Source organism: Bidens hawaiensis, unplaced genomic scaffold (assembly GCF_021521415.1).
Source record: "Bidens hawaiensis isolate Kalapana, Puna unplaced genomic scaffold, B.hawaiensis_p1.1 tig00017951_1, whole genome shotgun sequence".
In the NCBI taxonomy this organism is placed as follows: domain Eukaryota; kingdom Viridiplantae; phylum Streptophyta; class Magnoliopsida; order Asterales; family Asteraceae; genus Bidens; species Bidens hawaiensis.
The window spans coordinates 374,221-393,506 of record NW_027492710.1 but is presented as its reverse complement, the minus strand read 5'-3'; the positions used below and the strand labels follow the sequence as shown (position 1 = coordinate 393,506).

Sequence of the window (19,286 nt, the reverse complement as noted above, 5' to 3'; positions counted from 1 at the left end):
TATAACCTTCGCAGACATTATTAGGGCCTGCAACTCTTGAACCTTCGCATATATTATTAGGGTCTGCAACCCTTTAACATTCGTAGATATTAGTATGGTCTGCAAGCCCTTTAACATTCGTAGACATTATTAGGGTCTGCAACCCTTCATAACCATAAAACCATACATACGTTTAGTTATATATATATATATATATATATATATATATATATATATATATATATATATTCCTATTCGTCTAAACACATACCCAAAATCCTTTCCATATCATTCATATATCATCATTAAACATACATATAGCATACACTTACCACTTATGGTAAGTGTATTAACTAATCACATTGGGTATGCACACAACCATGTAAACATAACAAAAAATTGGGCTATAACTCACATGTGTCGTGTTTCTCTCTGAGTTAACTAGTAACACCCATCATTATCTATGTACGGCTAACTGTGTAATAGTTATAAATATCAATTAGCTACCCATAACTAGTTCACATTCTAAGTAAGTGAAACCCCTTACGAACATAAGTCTGGGGGCAGCGCCCCTAGCAGTGTAAGGCCCCGTTACCGGTGCCTCACATTTGGGCGTTGAATTTACTCATCAACATAGTTCAATTCATCAGAGTTAATAAAAACATACGCGGAATATAAAAACTTTCATAAACATTACATTAATCCATAACTTGTCTTAAAATAAACACTTTGTCTTTCAAAATATCATAATATTAAATATAAACGTCTTCCAATGCCAGCATCTTATTCAATGCCACGTGTTTCCCTCAAGCGAGCTGTCTCATTCTACTCACCTGCGTGCATACTAAAAGTCAGCTACGCTTAGTGAGTTCTAGTTAATAACATAACATACTTTACATTCATACGCACTTACATACTTTCATTCATACTTTCATATTTAAAATTCTACTTTTCTATCCTGCCTCGGATATTATTAGGGTCCGGTCCCATTTCTGCCTTGGATATTAATAGGGTCCAGTCCCTTTTCTGCCTCGAGATTATTTAAGGGCTCGCTCCCTTTTCTGCCTTGGATATTATTAGGGTCCAGTCTCTTTTCAGCCTCGAGATTATTAAAGGGCTCGGTCCCTTATTCTGAGAGCGGATCCAGAGAAGAGAGGCGCCGGGCGAACCCCCGAGAAAGAATTCTATGTTGGGCCTCATTCACTCCAATTCCTGTAATAGGTTAATGTTAATTGATAAAATGAATATAAAGAAATTATGATTGTTGTGTATACTACATGAAAATTTATGACATTATTATTACTGATTTCTGCCTTGGATATTATTAGGGTCCAGTATCTTTTCTGCCTCGAGATTGTCAAAGGGCTCCGTCCCTTTTCTGCTTTGGATATTATTAGGGTTCAGTCCCTTTTCTACCTTTCTATCTCTTACATTCATTCATAACATACATACGTATCATTCATAGTTCATGCATAACATTCATATTCATAATTATAACTTGGCAGTACGTGCAATATCCGAAGATCGTTCACGTACCGACAAGCAATCACTCATACATTATACATGGCATTCATATTCATAACTATAACTTGACTGTACGTGCAATATCCGAAGATCGTTCACGTACCGACAAGCAATCATTCATACCGTTCACATATTTCACATAGGGCATACACTTATCACTTACGATAAGTGTATTAACAAATCACATCCAGTATGCACACAGCCCCGAAAACATAACAAGGAATGAGGCTAGAAACTCACCTGGATCTGGTTGCGTTCGCCATTAATTGTGCACGACTAACTGTTAAATAGATATATATATATATATATACATATATATATATATCAATTAACCTTATAACTAATTAAGTTGGTATTTTAGTTCACCAACGGGCTTCCCAAGTTGGGCTTGTTTGTTTAGTTCATGACACTGGGCTAGTTTATCTTAAATTGGATAAGGGCTTAGCTTCATGTGGACTTAGGTAATTCAGGCTCACTGTCCTTTATCTGGGCCCAACTGGACTCAGGCCCAAACCCAACAGAATGGGGTGGCTGAGAACTCCAAGCAGAGCACCCTCATGTTGACCGAGAACTCGTGTTTTGACCGAGAACTCACGTTTGGCCGAGAACTCAGGTTTGGCCGAGATCCCATGCTTGACCGAAAACCCACCTGTCACCGAGAACCCGTGGGAACCGAGAACTCTTCGTGGCCGAGATCTCAAGTTGGCCGAGAACTCAGGTTCAGTGCTGCTAGTTCATATTTTTCTATCTTATTTCCTTTTTCTAGGCTCAGGTAGCTTTTAACATCCATAACACGATTTTAACCATCATTTCTACTCTCCATAACCGTTTAATCATCCAATATCATTCCACTTCCAAGATTTAACCCGTGTCTAGCATAAAGCTTAAACCTTTATTACTTTCAAAACTCGTTTTAGGTCTAAAGCTTAAAGCGTTATCGGTTTTAAACCCATTTTAACTAGATAGCTAGTGAATAGATTAAGTCCACTTTTATCATCAAGTTTGCAACTTTATGAAACATCTTGACCTGATCTACTCTAGGGGTTAAGTTTCATAACAAACCGTTCATAAAAACGTAAACTTTAAAGGTAAAAGGCATACCTTTGTGTGTTCGGTGTGGTCGCGGTTAGCTTGGTTATGAGCTTGGTTCGTGTAACTAACTTGAATATCGAAGAAGAATCAAGGATCTTGGCTCGTTTGATCTTGGATTTCTCTTACCCTCTCGCTGCCGATTATGGAAATGTATGTGTGTGTTTTTATGGTGTAGAGAGAATAAGATGGATGGAAATGGAAAGATTTAGGGTTTAGGGGGTATTTATACTCCCTTAAGCCCATGGACCTAAAAGCTCATCTTTCCTTATTAGTCCATTATTAATTCCCTTTAATAGCCTACTTATCTTACCATCTATTATCTTATTATTTCTTTTACTAACCTAAGTAAACTTTTCCATAATAAGAAATAATATATATAAAATATTATTATTTGAAATAATGGGATGTTACAAGCAGCGGGATCCTAGGGGCAGCCTCTGGCTTGGAAATTTTATTTTTGTTACTAAGGCTCCATTAAAAGTTCACAAAAAATGCATCTTCAAACTAATCGAATCGAGTTTTCAAACAAATTGAATCGAGTTTTGAAACGAATCGAATTGAGTTCTGAAACGACTCAAATCGATTTCTGAAATGAATCAAATCAAGTTCTTAACCGAATCAAATCAGCTTCTGAAACGAATCGAATCGACTTCTGAAACGAACCGAATCGAGTTTTCTTCAAACGAATCGAATTCTCAGGAATTCAATTCAAAAACTGGTTTTTCATATCTTTTCATTTTAATCGTTTTTCTTACACCCCGTTGTGCCTGTATTACTGATGAAACAAGTTTTGGGCCATAACAACTTCATTTTCTTACTTTAACTCGGTCCATACGTCACCTGTTTTCCCTGAATCACATTCACTAAATCGTTTATCATAAAGTTTATACTTTTCTTATATATCAAGGCCCAATTTGCCTAAGTATCAAATCCTTGGAAAAACCAACCTCTAAAACTCAATGAGGTGGTTTGACCGGCCTAGGAATCGGTTCGGGTGCTAGTAGAGGTGGTTCGAACAAGAGATGAGGCGTTTCGACCACAAGAAGAGGCATTGTTATTTTTAAACTTTTTTAATTGTTTGTTTTTAATTTATCATAGTTGAATGATGTTTTAAGGTTTACTTTAATGTGATTGTTTTTTATCTATATTTTGAACTAAAAAAATGATATTAGGATACTTAAGATAAGTGTTGTCTATAATTAAGGAGTTTTAAGGTAGTTTATAGTGTGAATATCATGGTAGGATACGTGTCACACCCCAAACCACGGCCTAGGCGTAAGACACATATGTTGGTACCCGCATTTGTAATTATATCAGAGTTACGTATTAAAAGCAGAAGTCTTTAGAAACATGTGGATTTAAGATAAAATATTTACATTCAAAAAATACGGGATTAAAAGTTCCCGTTTAGTGTTTTTATGGTTAGTTGTTTTAATTACAATACCACCATTATATCATATTAAACAAAAAGATCTGAGCCATCGGATATCTTGAGCACTTCGTCTTCCCAAACTCTAACTTTGATTACCTGCAAAATGTTTAGAAAATACGTCAGCAACACATGCTGGTGAATATGCTGACGCTAAAAATATTTTCTTTTACTTTATTACCCCTCGAGACTACGTAGGTCTCGGCCCACCGTGGCTTAGGAATAACAAAGCTAAATACCATTATAAACTCAAGTCTCTACACTAAATACCTCAGCAAACACCGCAGCGTTCGACTTAGTTAAGTACCTGTATGTATACACATGGTCACACTACTCGCGTGAAACATCACTATGACCAGGTGTGGTGTGGTGTGCCCACCGTGTATACCACATATGTAAGGATCCAGACAAACGTATACTACAGCCTGAGGGCTAGGCTTATACTCTTGTTTATAATGTTTTTAGAGACACGTAGTCCCATGTATACCATTTTCATATAATTCATTTGACTCGTTTTAAGACAAGTTTGTAAAGTTTGGGGCGTATTCACCTTTTTTATTTGGATCGGCTTCAATACACCGTCTGAGGGTCTTTCCCGTTGCTATCTCACACCTATAGTACGAGTATAACCTTTTGTTTGTCGGGTATACTATCCGGCTTAAGACCTTTAGTCTTTTATAATCTTTACCTCGATGAACCTTTAGTTCAAATCTCTTTTCTTTTATAAATTAAAAGTCTTTCTTTTAACTTATAATTATAATATAAATCTTTAGTTTATTTCTTTTGAACCCTACGTTTCTTCTTCTTTAAGAAACATATTATTTTCTTTTCTTTATTATTTAAGAATAGTTATTATTACTTAAATAATATTTTATAACAAAGAATCATATATACATATACATATATATACATATATATATATATATTTGTATAGATATACATCTCTTTCTTTTCTTTTCTTTCTTTTGTTATATATTTCTTTTATTTTGTCGAGGTATCGAGTATAACCTCGACTTAGGATTTTAAGCCTTTATAATATTTTATTATTATTTCATTCGCCATTATGCCTACCTTTGTCGGCTTATAATAACCCTAGACGATCGAGCAGCACTTCGACGTCTTTCACCCTTTTGAATTCCTTCTTGGTCAACACTTCACTTTGGCACGCAAAACGAGGCACCAACACTTCTCCTCATGCAGGCACGCTTTACGAGGCGGGTCGTCGGAATGTAGGGATGGCAACACCTTCTTCATTGGATCGTTGGTAGAATGTGGCACTTACTTCGAGCTATATTGGCTCGGTTTACGAGGAATCGAGGGCACGAACTTTGAGGTAATAGAGGGTATTTATCTTGGGGCTTAGAGAGATGTTAGAGAGAGAGAGAGAGAGGAGTGCGAGATTTGGTGTGAGAAAGGTTGAACCCGTAACTTGCTATTTATAGGTATTTTCAGGAGCCCATCGCGATATGCGATGACCTCCTTGTCTAGCCCGTCGCGTATCGCGACGTAGGCTTGCGTCGTCACCTATAGACCTGCCACATGGCGCCACGTGGCAAACGTTGTGCCACGTGTGGACACGTGGCAGCCACGTGTTTGCGTGTCAAACAACCCATCGCGATACGCGATGTAAGGAAACCAGAATTTTTATTTTTAACCCTAAGGTTTAGAATTTGACATTTTTGGTCCATTGACTTTGGAAACTTGATATTTTGAATCCAAAACTTTCACGATGTTACAATACGCTTGGTGGAAGTTAGGGTAGTTAAGACTTGAGAGAATCCCCCTTATTACCTAAGACTATTAAGTAAGGATGTCGTTTTGCTTCCCAATTTGATGTGTCACGTCAGTGTTACATCATACCACACTCTACTCCACTATCTTTCACAATTCTATAGAAATGGTCATCAAATCACACATTCCCTAACTTTTCAAATAAAATAATAATATTTATATTACAATAATTTAATATAACTAAAAATTATTTTAATACAACTAAAATTAAAACATATATAAAAATAAAAATAAAGTTACATTCATTGAGATAATTAACAAGTAAAAATTACTTGTTATATACGTAAATTAAGAAAAAGGAAAAAAAACCAACTAAACATATTTGTTGGCGATTTGAGTTTGCAACGCCTCCAATGCTCGTTTACGCTTTTCGTCTGTGACGTCAATGTTAGTTTGGAGGATTTTAAAGCAGTTCTTCTTGTTTTTTGTTTCAAAATTTCGCCCTCGTCGGTTACTGTATCGGCTGCAACAGACACGACCGTGTGAATAAAAAGCGGAATGACCGAACTTGACTCATCATTGGATAAAAAATCCATCTTAGTTGAGAGAGATTTGTAAGTTTTTGATATGAAAAAAGGGAGACAGAATGGATTTACTTATATGGTTTTAGTAAGTTCTGTAATTATATCTTATTAAAAAACACACACACTAAGCGTTTGACAACAGTTATGTTAATTAAAAAAACCTTTTTTTTTGTCTTTTTGGAAGTGGTCAAATGCATGCAGTTGTGATATGAGAATAAATAATCAATATTTCTTTTGGAATTTCTCAAATGCGAACGACATTTTCAGCGGTAATTTAAGCTTCAAAACTCCACTACCATTGGTGCCTATTTAAGTGGCGTGGTGTTCACCGCCGCCACTACCTACCACATCATTGTTTTCATCGGCATAATGGTTTCCATACCTTACAGCCTAAAGGGTCTCTCTCTTTTATTCTTTCCAATCATATTAGTTAAAGCATATTCTCTCATATTTATGGCAGTATCTTGTATTTGACTAAAGCGTTAGAGCGTGGCCCTTAAGGCTTCAGCCTTGGGCCCCTTGTAATGAGTTGGTTTTACATATTTGGCATGAGAATAATAAGACGAGGTGTGGTTGTCTTTTTATTTACTCGGTATTCATGGAACATCTGCCCGCATGATCCGCCTAATGAAAATTTACTTCAACATTCATGAACACCGAATATAGTTACTATAGACAAGTTATGTCTTAATTCCTATAAACTCACCAACCAATATTGTTGACGTTTTTTAGTATGTATTTTAGACAACTAATCAAGAGCCCCGTTCCACAATACGCCTATGTTTACATTTTAACCCGCCTGTTTTGTTGTGGAGTGTAAGGGCATGAAATACGGTGAAACGTCCCATTATCTTCAAGTAATTTCCGAACCTTATGATTCAAGAATTCAGTGCCACCATCACTTTAAAACATCTTTTATCTTACATGAAAATTGTGTTTGAACAACGGCATAAAAACTTAAACACGTCATAAAAACCATATTTAGCTCGCAGAGAATAAAACCACATAAATTTGAAATAATCACCAACAAATGTGACATAATAACGATAACCATCAACAGCGCAAATTATTGACTAGTCCCACAATTCGCAATAGATTAAATCAATGAAAAATTAAAACAATCTCCTTACCAAATTGGCAGGAGAAAGATTCTACAAACAATGAAAAGTTACAAACTAACCCCATAAAGAATTAATATATACAAATACATGACGTAATTAAATCTAAAGTACATGAGAAGCTCAAGTTAGTCTAATAAATGATCATATGATCGTTACAAAGTCAAGAAAAGCGACATACATACTTCAAGGTTTTTTTTTTTCAAGACCAAGCCCTGCACTTCCCGCCAAGACCGAGCAACACCACGGCCATCCCGTGGGCACTCTTTCCAGCCTTATAGTTAGTTAACTACAACGAAACATTAAACTTGAAGGACTGATCTTGCAATTAAACAAAAATAAAAGCCAAATGTGTTGGTCTTCTTATATCCCCCCACGAAGCAAAGCATCTATGTGTTTCTTCGGTGATATATATATAAACAAATCCAATCTCATAAGACACGCATTTGACTCCATTTTGAACAAATAAACAAACAAACCCTACCTGTACTGCATCTCATCTAGTTTACTTTCTTTCAATCGCCGATTCGATCCTCCGCCATGGATGAAGAGTATGACGTCATCGTACTCGGTACTGGCCTCAAGGAATGCATCCTCAGCGGTCTTCTCTCCGTTGACGGTCTCAAGGTATCATTCATCACCATCATCATCATCATCATCATCATCATTTGTGTATTTAAATTCATAAATCGGACTTATGTAACTTATATCTCGTTGATTTGTAGTTACGACTCTGTTATGTAAAGAATTGTAGTTGATTCGTTGTATTAGGTCAACACTTGCGTTCGATAATTTGTACGGATGATTAGATCTGAAATGATTGATTAGGTGTGTATGTTATGTTAAAGGATGATCTGATTGCGTGTTGTAACGATCCGAGGCTTTTGTGATATGAGAGCCGCTGCATTTTATGAAAGTGTGTGGAGTAATTTTATGCTTTGTGATTTTTTGTGTTAGTAGAGATTTAGTTAGTGAAAAGTTGTGATTCGAGTTGTGAAGTATAAGGTGGTTTGTGAATCTGTTGTTTTGCTAATTATGATTTCGTGCTAGTTAAATATCGGTTGATGCTAAAGTTGACGGTGTGAAATTGTTAAACGTGCGTCAGTTATATTTGAACTGCCTGTTATTTTGTTAATATAATTTTGTGCTAGTTACATGTCTGTTGATAATAAAGTTGGCAGTGTGTGAAATTAGTTTATGTATGTGTCAATTTGGATTTGGACTGTTAACTGTCTGCTAGTTTGCTAGTTATACTTTTGTGCTCATTAAATGTCTGTTGTTACAAAAGGCGGCAGTGTGTGAAATTAGTTTATGTATGCGTAGTTTTGGATTTGAACCGTGAACCGTCTGCTATTTGGCTAGTTATTATTGTGTGCTCATTAAATGTCTGTTGATACGAAAGTCGGCAGTGTGTGAAATTAGTTTATGTATGTGTCAATTTTGGATTTGAACCATGAACCGTCTGCTATTTTGCTATTTATGATTTTGTGCTAATTAAATGTCTGCTAATTATTCGATGATTTTGTTATTAATTGATGGTGATCGAGTTTATTTGAGCTGCTGATCTAGTGAGATTTGATTTTTGGCATTAATTTTTGAAACTAGATGACACTACTATTAAGGTTAAAAATGATTTATATGCATTTTGAGTTCTGAGATTATATAATAAAACTGAATGATAACTATTATAGTTGATTTTGTAGCTTTGTTGTTTAAAAGAAGACAGTTTTACAGATAAACATATTTTTATATCGCTATTTAATACGTTAAGGTGAATTTTAAGTAAACAGCAGTACAGTACATCAAAACATCATCTAAAGTCAAATCTTTTATCTCGATTAATTTTCACGTATGCTAGTGTTTTTAACTTTTTGAGTAGTAATACGGCTAATAATCAACAAAGGTACCCCCAATCTTTGTATAATTTGTCTAAATACAATAATAACTGCAGCTTTTTATGAGTTTTCAAATAAATTATTTTGTGAATAAAGTATATTTTAAGCAAAGTATGCCTTCATCTTTTACAAAGGTTATCATAAATATTTATATGCATGTAATCACTTTTCGATGTGTTATATGTTATTTGGTTAAAATTCTTTTTTATGTCAGAAAAAGTTCTATTTGACTTGTAATCTGATATGACGTTTTTAGATTATGAAAAAACGTTGTTACGCATGCACGTGTGCGTGCGTGTGTATACACGTACATATCATAAAGTTTTTTTTTACGTTAATTTTCTTTCTAATTGCTAAACATAGTAAATAGTTGTATCGGTTATTTTTATTCTGTTATGCTGTGTAAGGCTAGAAATTGTGTTTATTTTGATTGATGCAAATATAGATATATATTCAAGCTATATTGAGACTTTTGAATAACAAATACCTTTTTTGAACAAATGCATTCAATAAGGGTTATGTATTTAATGACTACAGTATGTTAAGTTTATGAAACTTCATATTAAATGTAGTGCATATGTTTTCTTTTTATGTTTTGAAGACTAATTTTTATCTTCAACCTTTAGTTAAAACTTAAGGTTTTTTATTTAAGAAATTCTGATCGTTTTTTCCATGGTTGTCACTATCTACATTTCTACAATCTTTTGACTTGGTAAATCGTGGTTTTTGGACCTTTCTACCTTCATTTTGGACTTTTCTACCTTCATTTATGTGTTAGGTTTCTTTTTGTATTGTATTATGTAGTTGGTGGAACCTTTGAGTTGGTATTATTTTGGTTAAAGTTGATTTTATAGAATATAAATTTGCTGAATTGAAAATATGTTACTTGTCAACGGTATTATTTTGGTTAAATTTGATTTCATAGAATATAAATTTATTTATTTGAAAATCTGTTACTTGTCTGATGCATCATGGTTAATACATGTATCGCTACGATATTTAAGGTGTCAGCTACTATAAAGATATTGAATGTAAGAATAAGAAGGAAACGAATACAAACAGAGACTGTAATCTACTTCTTCACTTTAATATTGCATATTAAATCATCCACATACAAACATTGAAGCAATGACCTTAGGTTTGCCGAATGATGTTTCCTAAGCATATTAGTGTTATTAGCACGATCTGAGATTTTTGGCATTGTTTAAATTTAATTGCTGTGTTCTTAATCTATTAATCAGTAGGCTGTCTTACAGTTCGTATTATATTAGTTCCGTAGAAGATATTTTTAATTGAAATCTTGGATTTTTATTTGCTTATAAAAAAGTATACAATCTCAATGTGTTCTTCATTTGACATGAATTTAGATGTATACTGTAGCTTTGTTGCACACTTGTTACACATATTTTTTGATGTGGTGCACATGTTAGTGAGTTTGAAATGTTATTTATTTTCAGTACAAAGTGACAATTTTCATGTTATCGGCCAAATAGATAAATAGCCTCTTACACTTTGTCTGTAAATCAGGTTTTGCACATGGACAGGAATGATTATTATGGGGGAGAATCAACCTCACTCAACCTTATTCAGGTTTTGTTTTTTAAATCTTGTTTAATATGATGTCGAAACTCCAAACACTGTTTGGTATAGTTTTAGTAACATAACCGATTCAACAATTACAGTTGTGGAAGAAATTTAGAGGAAGTGATAAGCCTCCAGCTCACTTAGGTTCTAGCAGAGATTACAACGTGGACATGATTCCGAAGGTATCTATATCTTGTTAGCTTTTCTTTTTCTGGCTCTAATTCTTTTTCTTTTTTAGCATTTTTATATCAGCTTATGATGTTTTTTTTATTTTGCAAGTTTATAATGGCAAATGGGGCTCTGGTACGTGTCCTCATTCACACCGATGTCACAAAATATCTGTACTTCAAAGCAGTTGATGGCAGTTTTGTTTACAATAAAGGAAAGGTATGTTGTTTGTGTCAAATTATTGCGATTTCTACCTGCTTTTTTAACAACTGTCAATTTCCTGATATAATCTCTTAAGTCTTACGCAATTTGATAATTTTAACTGCATAGGTGCACAAAGTTCCTGCTACTGACATGGAGGCCCTCAAGTCCCCTCTGATGGGTATCTTTGAGAAGCGTCGGGCCCGCAAGTTCTTCATTTATGTTCAGGACTACAACGAGAATGATCCCAAAACACACGAGGGGATGGATTTGACGCGGGTGACAACTAGAGAGCTTATTGCGTATGCTTCTTGTTTTTTAAGATTTATAGTTACTTCTGATTTATCCTGCATTTTACTATGTGAGAATTGGTTTAATTGAGTTATATGGTGTTTTCACATAAATGCAAAACGATAGAATATCTATAGAGCCTCTAGACTTTTTAACAAACAAATAAATAAGCCATCAATCATTGGCTTAGCACACAGCTTGACATTGCATTATATCACTGGGAGATGCATACTTGATTTCTGTATTTTATGTTTTTAGTGTGGCATAATTTACACGTGTATTAGATTAGTAAAGTAATTCTTTCTAATTAAATAGAATTATATTGGTGTAGGTGCTAATTAATGGCTTTTGTAAACATTACTAATAATATATCATTTTTTCAGTAAATACGGTCTTGATGACAACACTGTGGATTTCATTGGCCATGCTTTAGCTTTGCACAGAGATGATCGCTACTTAAACGAACCTGCTCTGGATACAGTGAAAAGAATGAAGGTATTAACATTTTATCAATTATCATATTCCGTCATTTGTCTTATAATTTGTTATAAATTTGGTTATAACTAATTGATTTTCAATGTTACTTCTGCACTAGCTCTATGCTGAGTCACTTGCGCGTTTTCAAGGAGGGTCACCTTACATCTATCCTTTGTATGGATTAGGCGAGCTTCCTCAGGTGCAACTTTTATGCTACATTTTTTATCATGTTAATTTATTTACTTGTAAAATAATATTACTAATATCAAGTCAATGTTTCTTCCTATTATATTTTTGTAGGCCTTTGCTCGACTTAGTGCTGTTTATGGTGGAACCTATATGTTGAATAAACCTGAGTGCAAGGTATTCCATATCCATATATTCTAGATTTTAATGATTTTGGTCACTAATATATCTTTTAAAAATATATTAGGTTGAGTTTGATGAAGAAGGCAAGGTTTGTGGTGTCGCTTCAGAGGGTGAAACCGCCAAGTGCAAGAAAGTCGTTTGTGATCCTTCCTATTTGCCTAACAAGGTATTATAAAATCATGTTAATTTTATATATTTTTTATAATAATTCTTGTTCAAATTTATTTAAGCATGATTGATGACAGGTGAGAAAGGTGGGCAAGGTGGCCAGAGCAATTTGTATTATGAGCCACCCAATTCCAAACACAAATGACTCTCACTCAGTTCAGGTTATTCTGCCACAAAAGCAGTTGGGTCGCAGATCAGACATGTGAGTTCAAACACACTATCTGAATAGTTAATGACTTGTTATTTTTAAATTTATCTTTCTTTATTTGAAATGCAATTGTTTTGACTTTACATTATAATTTAAATTCTACAGGTATCTCTTTTGCTGTTCATACTCTCACAATGTTGCTCCAAAAGGGAAATTTATTGCATTTGTATCTACTGAGGCAGAAACTGATCAACCTGAAATTGAATTGAAACCAGGGCTTGACCTTCTTGGTCCTGTTGATGAAATCTTTTATGATGTTTATGATAGATACGAACCAGTCAACGAGCCATCTTTGGATAACTGCTTTATATCCACAGTAAGATTTTATAACTCATTTTTCTATACTTAGTTTTGTTAAATAGTATCCGGTTTGTAAACTTTTTTCTTATGTTCAATAGAGCTATGATGCTACAACTCACTTTGAGTCAACTGTGATTGATGTGCTCAACATGTATTCAATGATCACAGGAAAGGTATGTAAATACTTCTGTTAAAATAAAGTTTCATTCTTTTTGAATTAAACAAATTAAAAGGCTATAAACATTTGGTTATGGCTATGGGTTACTTTCAACCCGATCTACTCGTTTCTTTTTTTTGTCTTTTTGAATGGGACAATTTAAAAGACCGTAAACATTTAGTTATGGCTATGGGCCACTCTCAACCTGATCAACATGTTTCTTTTTCAGCCAAGTGAATATTATTATTATACTTGCATTAAAGTAGATTTTCAATATTTTCTAATAAAATAATTAAAAAGTCCATAAACATTTAGTTATGGCTATGGACTACTTTCAATCTGATCGATCCGTTTCCTTTTCAGCCAAGTTAATATATTATTCTTTCATGAAATAAAGTTTCAATTTTTTTAATTAGATTAATTTATAAGGATGCAAACATTTGGTTATGGTCATGCCCTACTTTTAACCCGAATCAACCCGTTACTTTTTCAGCTATGATTTAAAATTTACTTATTTAACCCGTTCACTGCAAAAAATAATACCCAAATCAAACTCTTTTTTTACATAATTTGGCCCAACATTGAGACCCTTGATTTTCATGGTCGGTGCTAACACGTTCGTGTTTTGATGTAGGTTCTTGACCTGAATGTTGATCTAAGTGCTGCAAGTGCTGCTGAAGAGTAGAAAAATGGGAAGTATGTTGTTTCTCTATATCTACAAGACTGGTGGAAAAAAAACTTCACTTTCAGTTTTTAAGTTTTTACTTTCAAGATATTATCTGTACTTTTGTAAAATGTGACTTGTGGTGTGCAAATCTGTTCTTATTTGTTTCTCATAATTTGTGATGAAACTTATAGTTATCGACCCATGATATCGAGCTATTCAATCCGAATAGCTCGATCATGGTTTACGACTAATCAATCGGGTGGGCTTTGGTTTAGAGAAAGATTTGGGTTTAAATCATGAAGAATATTTAATGGGGTTTGTATATATATATATGAGAATCTCTGTAAAAGTGGGACCCATAGTGTAAGCAATCTGCACTCGTGACCCCAGATTGCCATAACTTTATGGTGTGACGAGTCATTGTAGAATTGAATCGAGGCCCAACATGTCACTGTTTACACTTTAATGCGTTTATGACGGAGTCTCTACATGTCATTTTAAAAGTATCCATTTTTTACTAAAAGAAAAGTGTTATATTCTTTATTTTAAAATAAAATTTATTCTTCAATTATAAAAATATGAAATAGTTTTTGTAATTACAATTTCATATAAAAAGTTAAATACATACAGGGGGGTACAGTTTTAAGTACAATGAAAAAGTCAAGCAACTAACAGTTAATCTTCACTATAGCTATAAAAATCAATTACGTACAAACATGTTATGCGTGTTTTATAGTTTTCTATTTAAAATTAATTATACGAAAATTACGTACACGCACATTATACGTGTTTCACACTTTTCTATTTAAAATCAATTACATAAACGCCACCAAACACCCGTTAAGCTATATTTATTTTTGATTAAACACCAAATTATACGCGTCTATCATATAAATATCTTAGCCTAACCCTTCCATTTCACAAATCCAAACCAAAACACGTTTATTTCAACATTAAAATCACAATAACCCAACCACAAACACAAAACCTAACCAAAAACATAAACTCAAAATCAAAATCAGTTTGTTTTAACCTAACCACCACCCATTTTACCTGCGTACAGTAAAAATCGAAAATTATAAAGCATTATAATATTTTATTATATTTTTATGATAGAAAAATCCAAGAACAATTTGGGCTCGAAAACAACAAGAGGAGAGAGAGAGAGAGGAGTTGGGAAAGGAAAGGTAAAGGTGAGGCAAGAAACTCATTTCATTTCCAGAATAACCAAACCAAACCAAACCAAACCAAGCCTCTCTCACACACGCACTCTCCTTCCTTCCTCAACCCTGGCAGCTTAGCTAATCATATTATTATTTCATTTCATTCCATCAATCAATCAGGTTCACTTTTTTCTGCCTTATTCCTAACCCTAACAATCTCTATCTCTTTCTTCCTTTTCGCAGATATTATTATTATTATTATTATTGCTTTTTAATTATCAAAGTTTGTGGTTAGTTTATTCTCCCGATTGTATATTTTATATTTTACGTTTTGTTTGTTGCTTTCTTCTCGCAGATTATGTTAACCTAGATCTGGTTTTGGTTGGTGGAGAGATATGAATCAAGGTTTTCTCTGATATTATTATTATTATTATTAACGGATTCGATCGAGCCGAGGAATCGGAGGATTTGGATATCGCGATGCATTCTGCTGCTGCTGCTTCGAGTGATTGATTTGTTGATATTAAATTAACGAATCTGTACTTGTTAATTGGGACTAGAAATGGATAAGAAGAAAGTTGTGGCGGCTGTGGGAGACGAGGACGCCTTGTTCGTGTTAGGGAATCATGGAACCCATGACGAAATGGAAACCGATCATCCGGATAATGATGAAACTTTAACATGTAAGTCAGAGTCAGACGACAGGGATGGAAATGAAAAGCTTGTTGTTGTTAAAGAGCGTGGTGGTTGTACTTGTAACGATGGGAGTAAGCTCAAATCCAGCTTGTTGACTACTGGTTTGGGAGTTACTAATGTTGAGAAATGTGGCCAGGAGAAGAAGCTTAGTAGGCAAGATCGGATTGAGCTGGGGCGGTTGTATCAGGGTGCTGTGAGTTCTCATGATTGGGAGCTTGCCGAGAGTTTGATATCGTTAGCGGATCCGCAAACGCTTAATGATGCTTTGTGTATTTCGCTTGATTCGATTTGGTTCTTGACCTCCCATCAGGAGCTTGATGGGATTACTGGGTTGATTAAGTCGATAATCTCAAACGGTGCTTCTGACTTCACGAGAGCGGCTCTTAGGACCTTGTTCTTGGCGTCGTGTGTTTCAGCCTGTCAAAGCCGAACCATGAGCCTTGCAGACATTGTTTCTGTTATGGCACAACGGTAATCTTTATCTCGTCATTTTTAAATTGATTATATATTGAATCTTTATTAAATCAATAGTTATGTTTCTTTTTTCAGTTTACATGAGCGATTACAAGAGCGTAATGGCGATGAGGTTTTGAAGGCGGAAGCTGGTGCTAAGGTCCAGAAGTTTACTGAATGGGCTTTGAAATGTATAGGGTTTCATTCCCGTTGCCAAGGGAACAAAGATAGGGTTAACCACAACTCTGCTGTTCAGGTTCAGTTGCAGCTGTCGGCCTTCAAGACTTTCTTGGATCTAGCTGGAAATCATCTAACTGGAAAGGACTTCACAGAGGCATTTGATGCAGCTTGCTTTCCGCTTACTCTTTTCTCAAGCTCCTTTGATCCTGGTTGGGCTTCAGGCATGTCTGCAACTGCTGTTCAAGGGCTGCTAGCTATGTTGGTGGAAGGCGGTGCAGATAATGTTAACCAATGCTTTCTTGAAGCCTCACGGTTCGGAAGCACAGAACTCGTTCGCATATTGTTGCAGGTAAGCAGAAATGCATAGGCCTGTGAATGAGCAGAACGAACACGAATGAGACGTTTGTGTTGCTTCGTTTAACTTCAATCGAACAAACGATTGAACATGAACAGTTAAACGAACGGGGTTTTTTGTTCGTGTTGGGTTGTTAAGAATTTGAGCATGTTCGTGTTGTTTATGTTGTTGAGTACTGGTATATATGAACATAAACAAACCAACGTAACTGAACGTAGATCAACAAAAAACAAACATAACTGAACAAGCACCAACTAAAACTAAACGTGAACATCAACCTGTTGGGCCTAGAAACTTAATAAAACTGAACTAATTTGTAGTGGTGATATTTAATTACATAAAACTAGACAAAATTGTAATGGGCCTAATTATTAAATGAATATATAAACAAAGGTAAACTATCTGAATACACAAATGTAAACTAACTAGCCTACACAAACGAAACTAACTGAATACACAAACGTAAACTAACGATTATAAGTGAATGTAAGCAAACAAACGTTATAAACGAACCTAAACTAATATTGACGAACATAAATGAATGAACAAGACGTGTGTTCATGTTTGTTCGTTTAGTAAATAAACGAACTTTTCACATCATTATAATGTCCTTACATGTAAGAACACTTTTGTTTGTTTATGACGATCATAATTGGACTTTGATTTAGATGATAGTTTTGTATACATAGTTTGTTTATCATCCCATTCTTTTGGTTACGTGTTTTTTCCTTTTTGTTTTTGTGCCAATCTGGGAGTTGACCTTTTAGATTGCTCAAAGGAACAGTTTGGATGTAGACGTTGACCTGGCATTAGGGTTTGCTTCCCATTATGGAAAAATAGGCACCATGGAATGCTTAGTGGAAGAGGGAAACGCGATGGCCTTTTTAGGCCCGTTAATGAGAGCCACTGAACGGGGCTGCATGCAAGTGGTCCAATGGTTTGTGAAACGAGGCTGCAGAGACATGGAACTTTGTCTGGCCCTAACCGCCGCCACGTCCAGCAGCCAAGTCGACATCGCCGCCTATCTCCTCCCACACGTCCCACAACACGTCCTTGCGGCATTCAGCATTGAAATCCTCAAAGCCGCCGGTGAAAGAAGCGGCGGGTCCCTCGAAGGTGTCGCCTTTCTCCTACAATCCAACTTCCTTGGCGACCCGGTCGCCACGTATGCGGTGGCCGACACCATTTCCAGGTCAGACGACGACTCAGTCGCCCCCGAGCTGCGTGACTTCTTGCATGAACAGTGGTCCGAGGCGGCTTTCTTAGACGGGTTGAAACAAGGTCAGGTCCATTACTATAACCTGGTTAGCATCTTGAAATGGGGCGGGTCGCCCATATGCTTAATGGATCTGCCTGGCCCGTTAAGGGTTGCAATAGCGTACCTGCCGCTGTACAGGGAGTGTGTGAAGGCGGGTGGGTGTTTGTTGTCCCAACAACTAAGGGGGCAGTTGGTGGAAGCGGCTAAACAGTTGGGTGGTGTAGTGATGGAGGGAGCGGGCCAGGGGCAAGAGCTCTTGGCTGTTGTAGAGCAGCATCTTCCTCCATTTTTGCTTCATGCATGAATGATGATGGTGAAATGAATGAAACATGTTGTTTAAGAAGAAATTTTGGATCTTTGTGGGTCCTGTTTTTAATGAATCTATGTCAAATGATCATGTACAAGTGATATGGCAATTGAGATTTGTGAAGAAGCTTCATGGAATCAGTCAGTCTTATCTTAATAATCACACATTCATATATCATAATCCGTTGAAACCCTCTGAACCGAAAAAGCTGACCAGTTTGAAATATGTAGGGTCTGGTTCATGGTTCAGTTTTATCGGTTCAATGGTTTATGATTCGGTTTAAAGTTTGGAACTTGGAACTGCCTGCTTAGACCGAATCAGTCGTTTAGCATTCATGATTTAATATGTTTTTCTTTCAAAAATACAAAGTTATGTATAACTGCTGTTAGCTTTTAAGCCCAAAATTTTCGTCAAATCCAAAATTTTCTCCACACAACTTAAGAACCGGGACTTAACTATTAAAAGATCGGTTCTAACAGTTAATTTGTAACCTTAGACAAGTTGCTTGGTCGAACCACCACCAATTTCAGGGGAAACTCGCTTAACGTATCTTGAATTTCCGTCCCTTTTCTCTAAGGTCACAAATTAACTTCGTTTTGTTTTCGTTTCGTTTCTGTATCACTCTTTTTTTTCCCGATAATTGCTTTTCCGTTTATCTAGCGAGCAGTATAAGCAAATTAGGGTGTTCGTGTAAACATCGAAATCTATTGAAAGTTTAAAACGTCTAAGTTGAAGCAGGTTTGTCAGTTTAGCCTGTTTAAGACTCATATTGTTAGGTTTTGACGTTTGGTGGCATACAATTTGGTAGACTTTAATGTTTTGAACTAGAGTTGGCAGACGTGTAATAGTTTGGTGATTTGAGATTTAGTTTGATTTTTGTTTTTTTTTTCTTAAGTTAAAGGGGGTAAAATAGACTTTTTGCATCAGTTTTA

General features: G+C 35.4%; 2 protein-coding genes across 2 annotated transcripts; both read left to right on the top strand.

The window, feature by feature from the left end:
* Positions 1-7,889: 7,889 nt before the first annotated feature.
* LOC143555066 (guanosine nucleotide diphosphate dissociation inhibitor 2) lies at positions 7,890-14,106 on the top strand. Its single transcript, XM_077044698.1, has 13 exons — positions 7,890-8,084; positions 10,880-10,942; positions 11,035-11,118; positions 11,216-11,323; positions 11,435-11,607; positions 11,980-12,091; positions 12,192-12,272; positions 12,374-12,436; positions 12,507-12,608; positions 12,688-12,812; positions 12,924-13,134; positions 13,217-13,291; positions 13,910-14,106. Exons 1-13 carry the CDS (start codon positions 7,998-8,000, stop codon positions 13,958-13,960), a joined length of 1,335 nt encoding a protein of 444 aa, XP_076900813.1. The 5' UTR covers positions 7,890-7,997; the 3' UTR covers positions 13,961-14,106.
* Positions 14,107-14,853: 747 nt separating this feature from the next.
* LOC143555065 (ankyrin repeat protein SKIP35-like) lies at positions 14,854-18,506 on the top strand. Its single transcript, XM_077044697.1, has 4 exons — positions 14,854-15,285; positions 15,461-16,272; positions 16,351-16,783; positions 17,557-18,506. Exons 2-4 carry the CDS (start codon positions 15,668-15,670, stop codon positions 18,349-18,351), a joined length of 1,833 nt encoding a protein of 610 aa, XP_076900812.1. The 5' UTR covers positions 14,854-15,285; positions 15,461-15,667; the 3' UTR covers positions 18,352-18,506.
* The last annotated feature ends 780 nt before the right edge of the window (positions 18,507-19,286 follow it).

Bases quoted from the DNA above. Each gene is read 5' to 3' on its own strand.
- LOC143555066 (XM_077044698.1), top strand. From the start codon at position 7,998: ATGGATGAAGAGTATGACGTCATCGTACTCGGTACTGGCCTCAAGGAA. The intron at 8,085-10,879 runs GTATCATTCATC...TCTGTAAATCAG, and splicing joins TCTCCGTTGACGGTCTCAAG to GTTTTGCACATGGACAGGAA. The intron at 12,609-12,687 runs GTATTATAAAAT...GATTGATGACAG, and splicing joins CTTCCTATTTGCCTAACAAG to GTGAGAAAGGTGGGCAAGGT.
- LOC143555065 (XM_077044697.1), top strand. From the start codon at position 15,668: ATGGATAAGAAGAAAGTTGTGGCGGCTGTGGGAGACGAGGACGCCTTG. The intron at 16,273-16,350 runs GTAATCTTTATC...TTCTTTTTTCAG, and splicing joins GTTTCTGTTATGGCACAACG to TTTACATGAGCGATTACAAG. The intron at 16,784-17,556 runs GTAAGCAGAAAT...TTGACCTTTTAG, and splicing joins TCGTTCGCATATTGTTGCAG to ATTGCTCAAAGGAACAGTTT.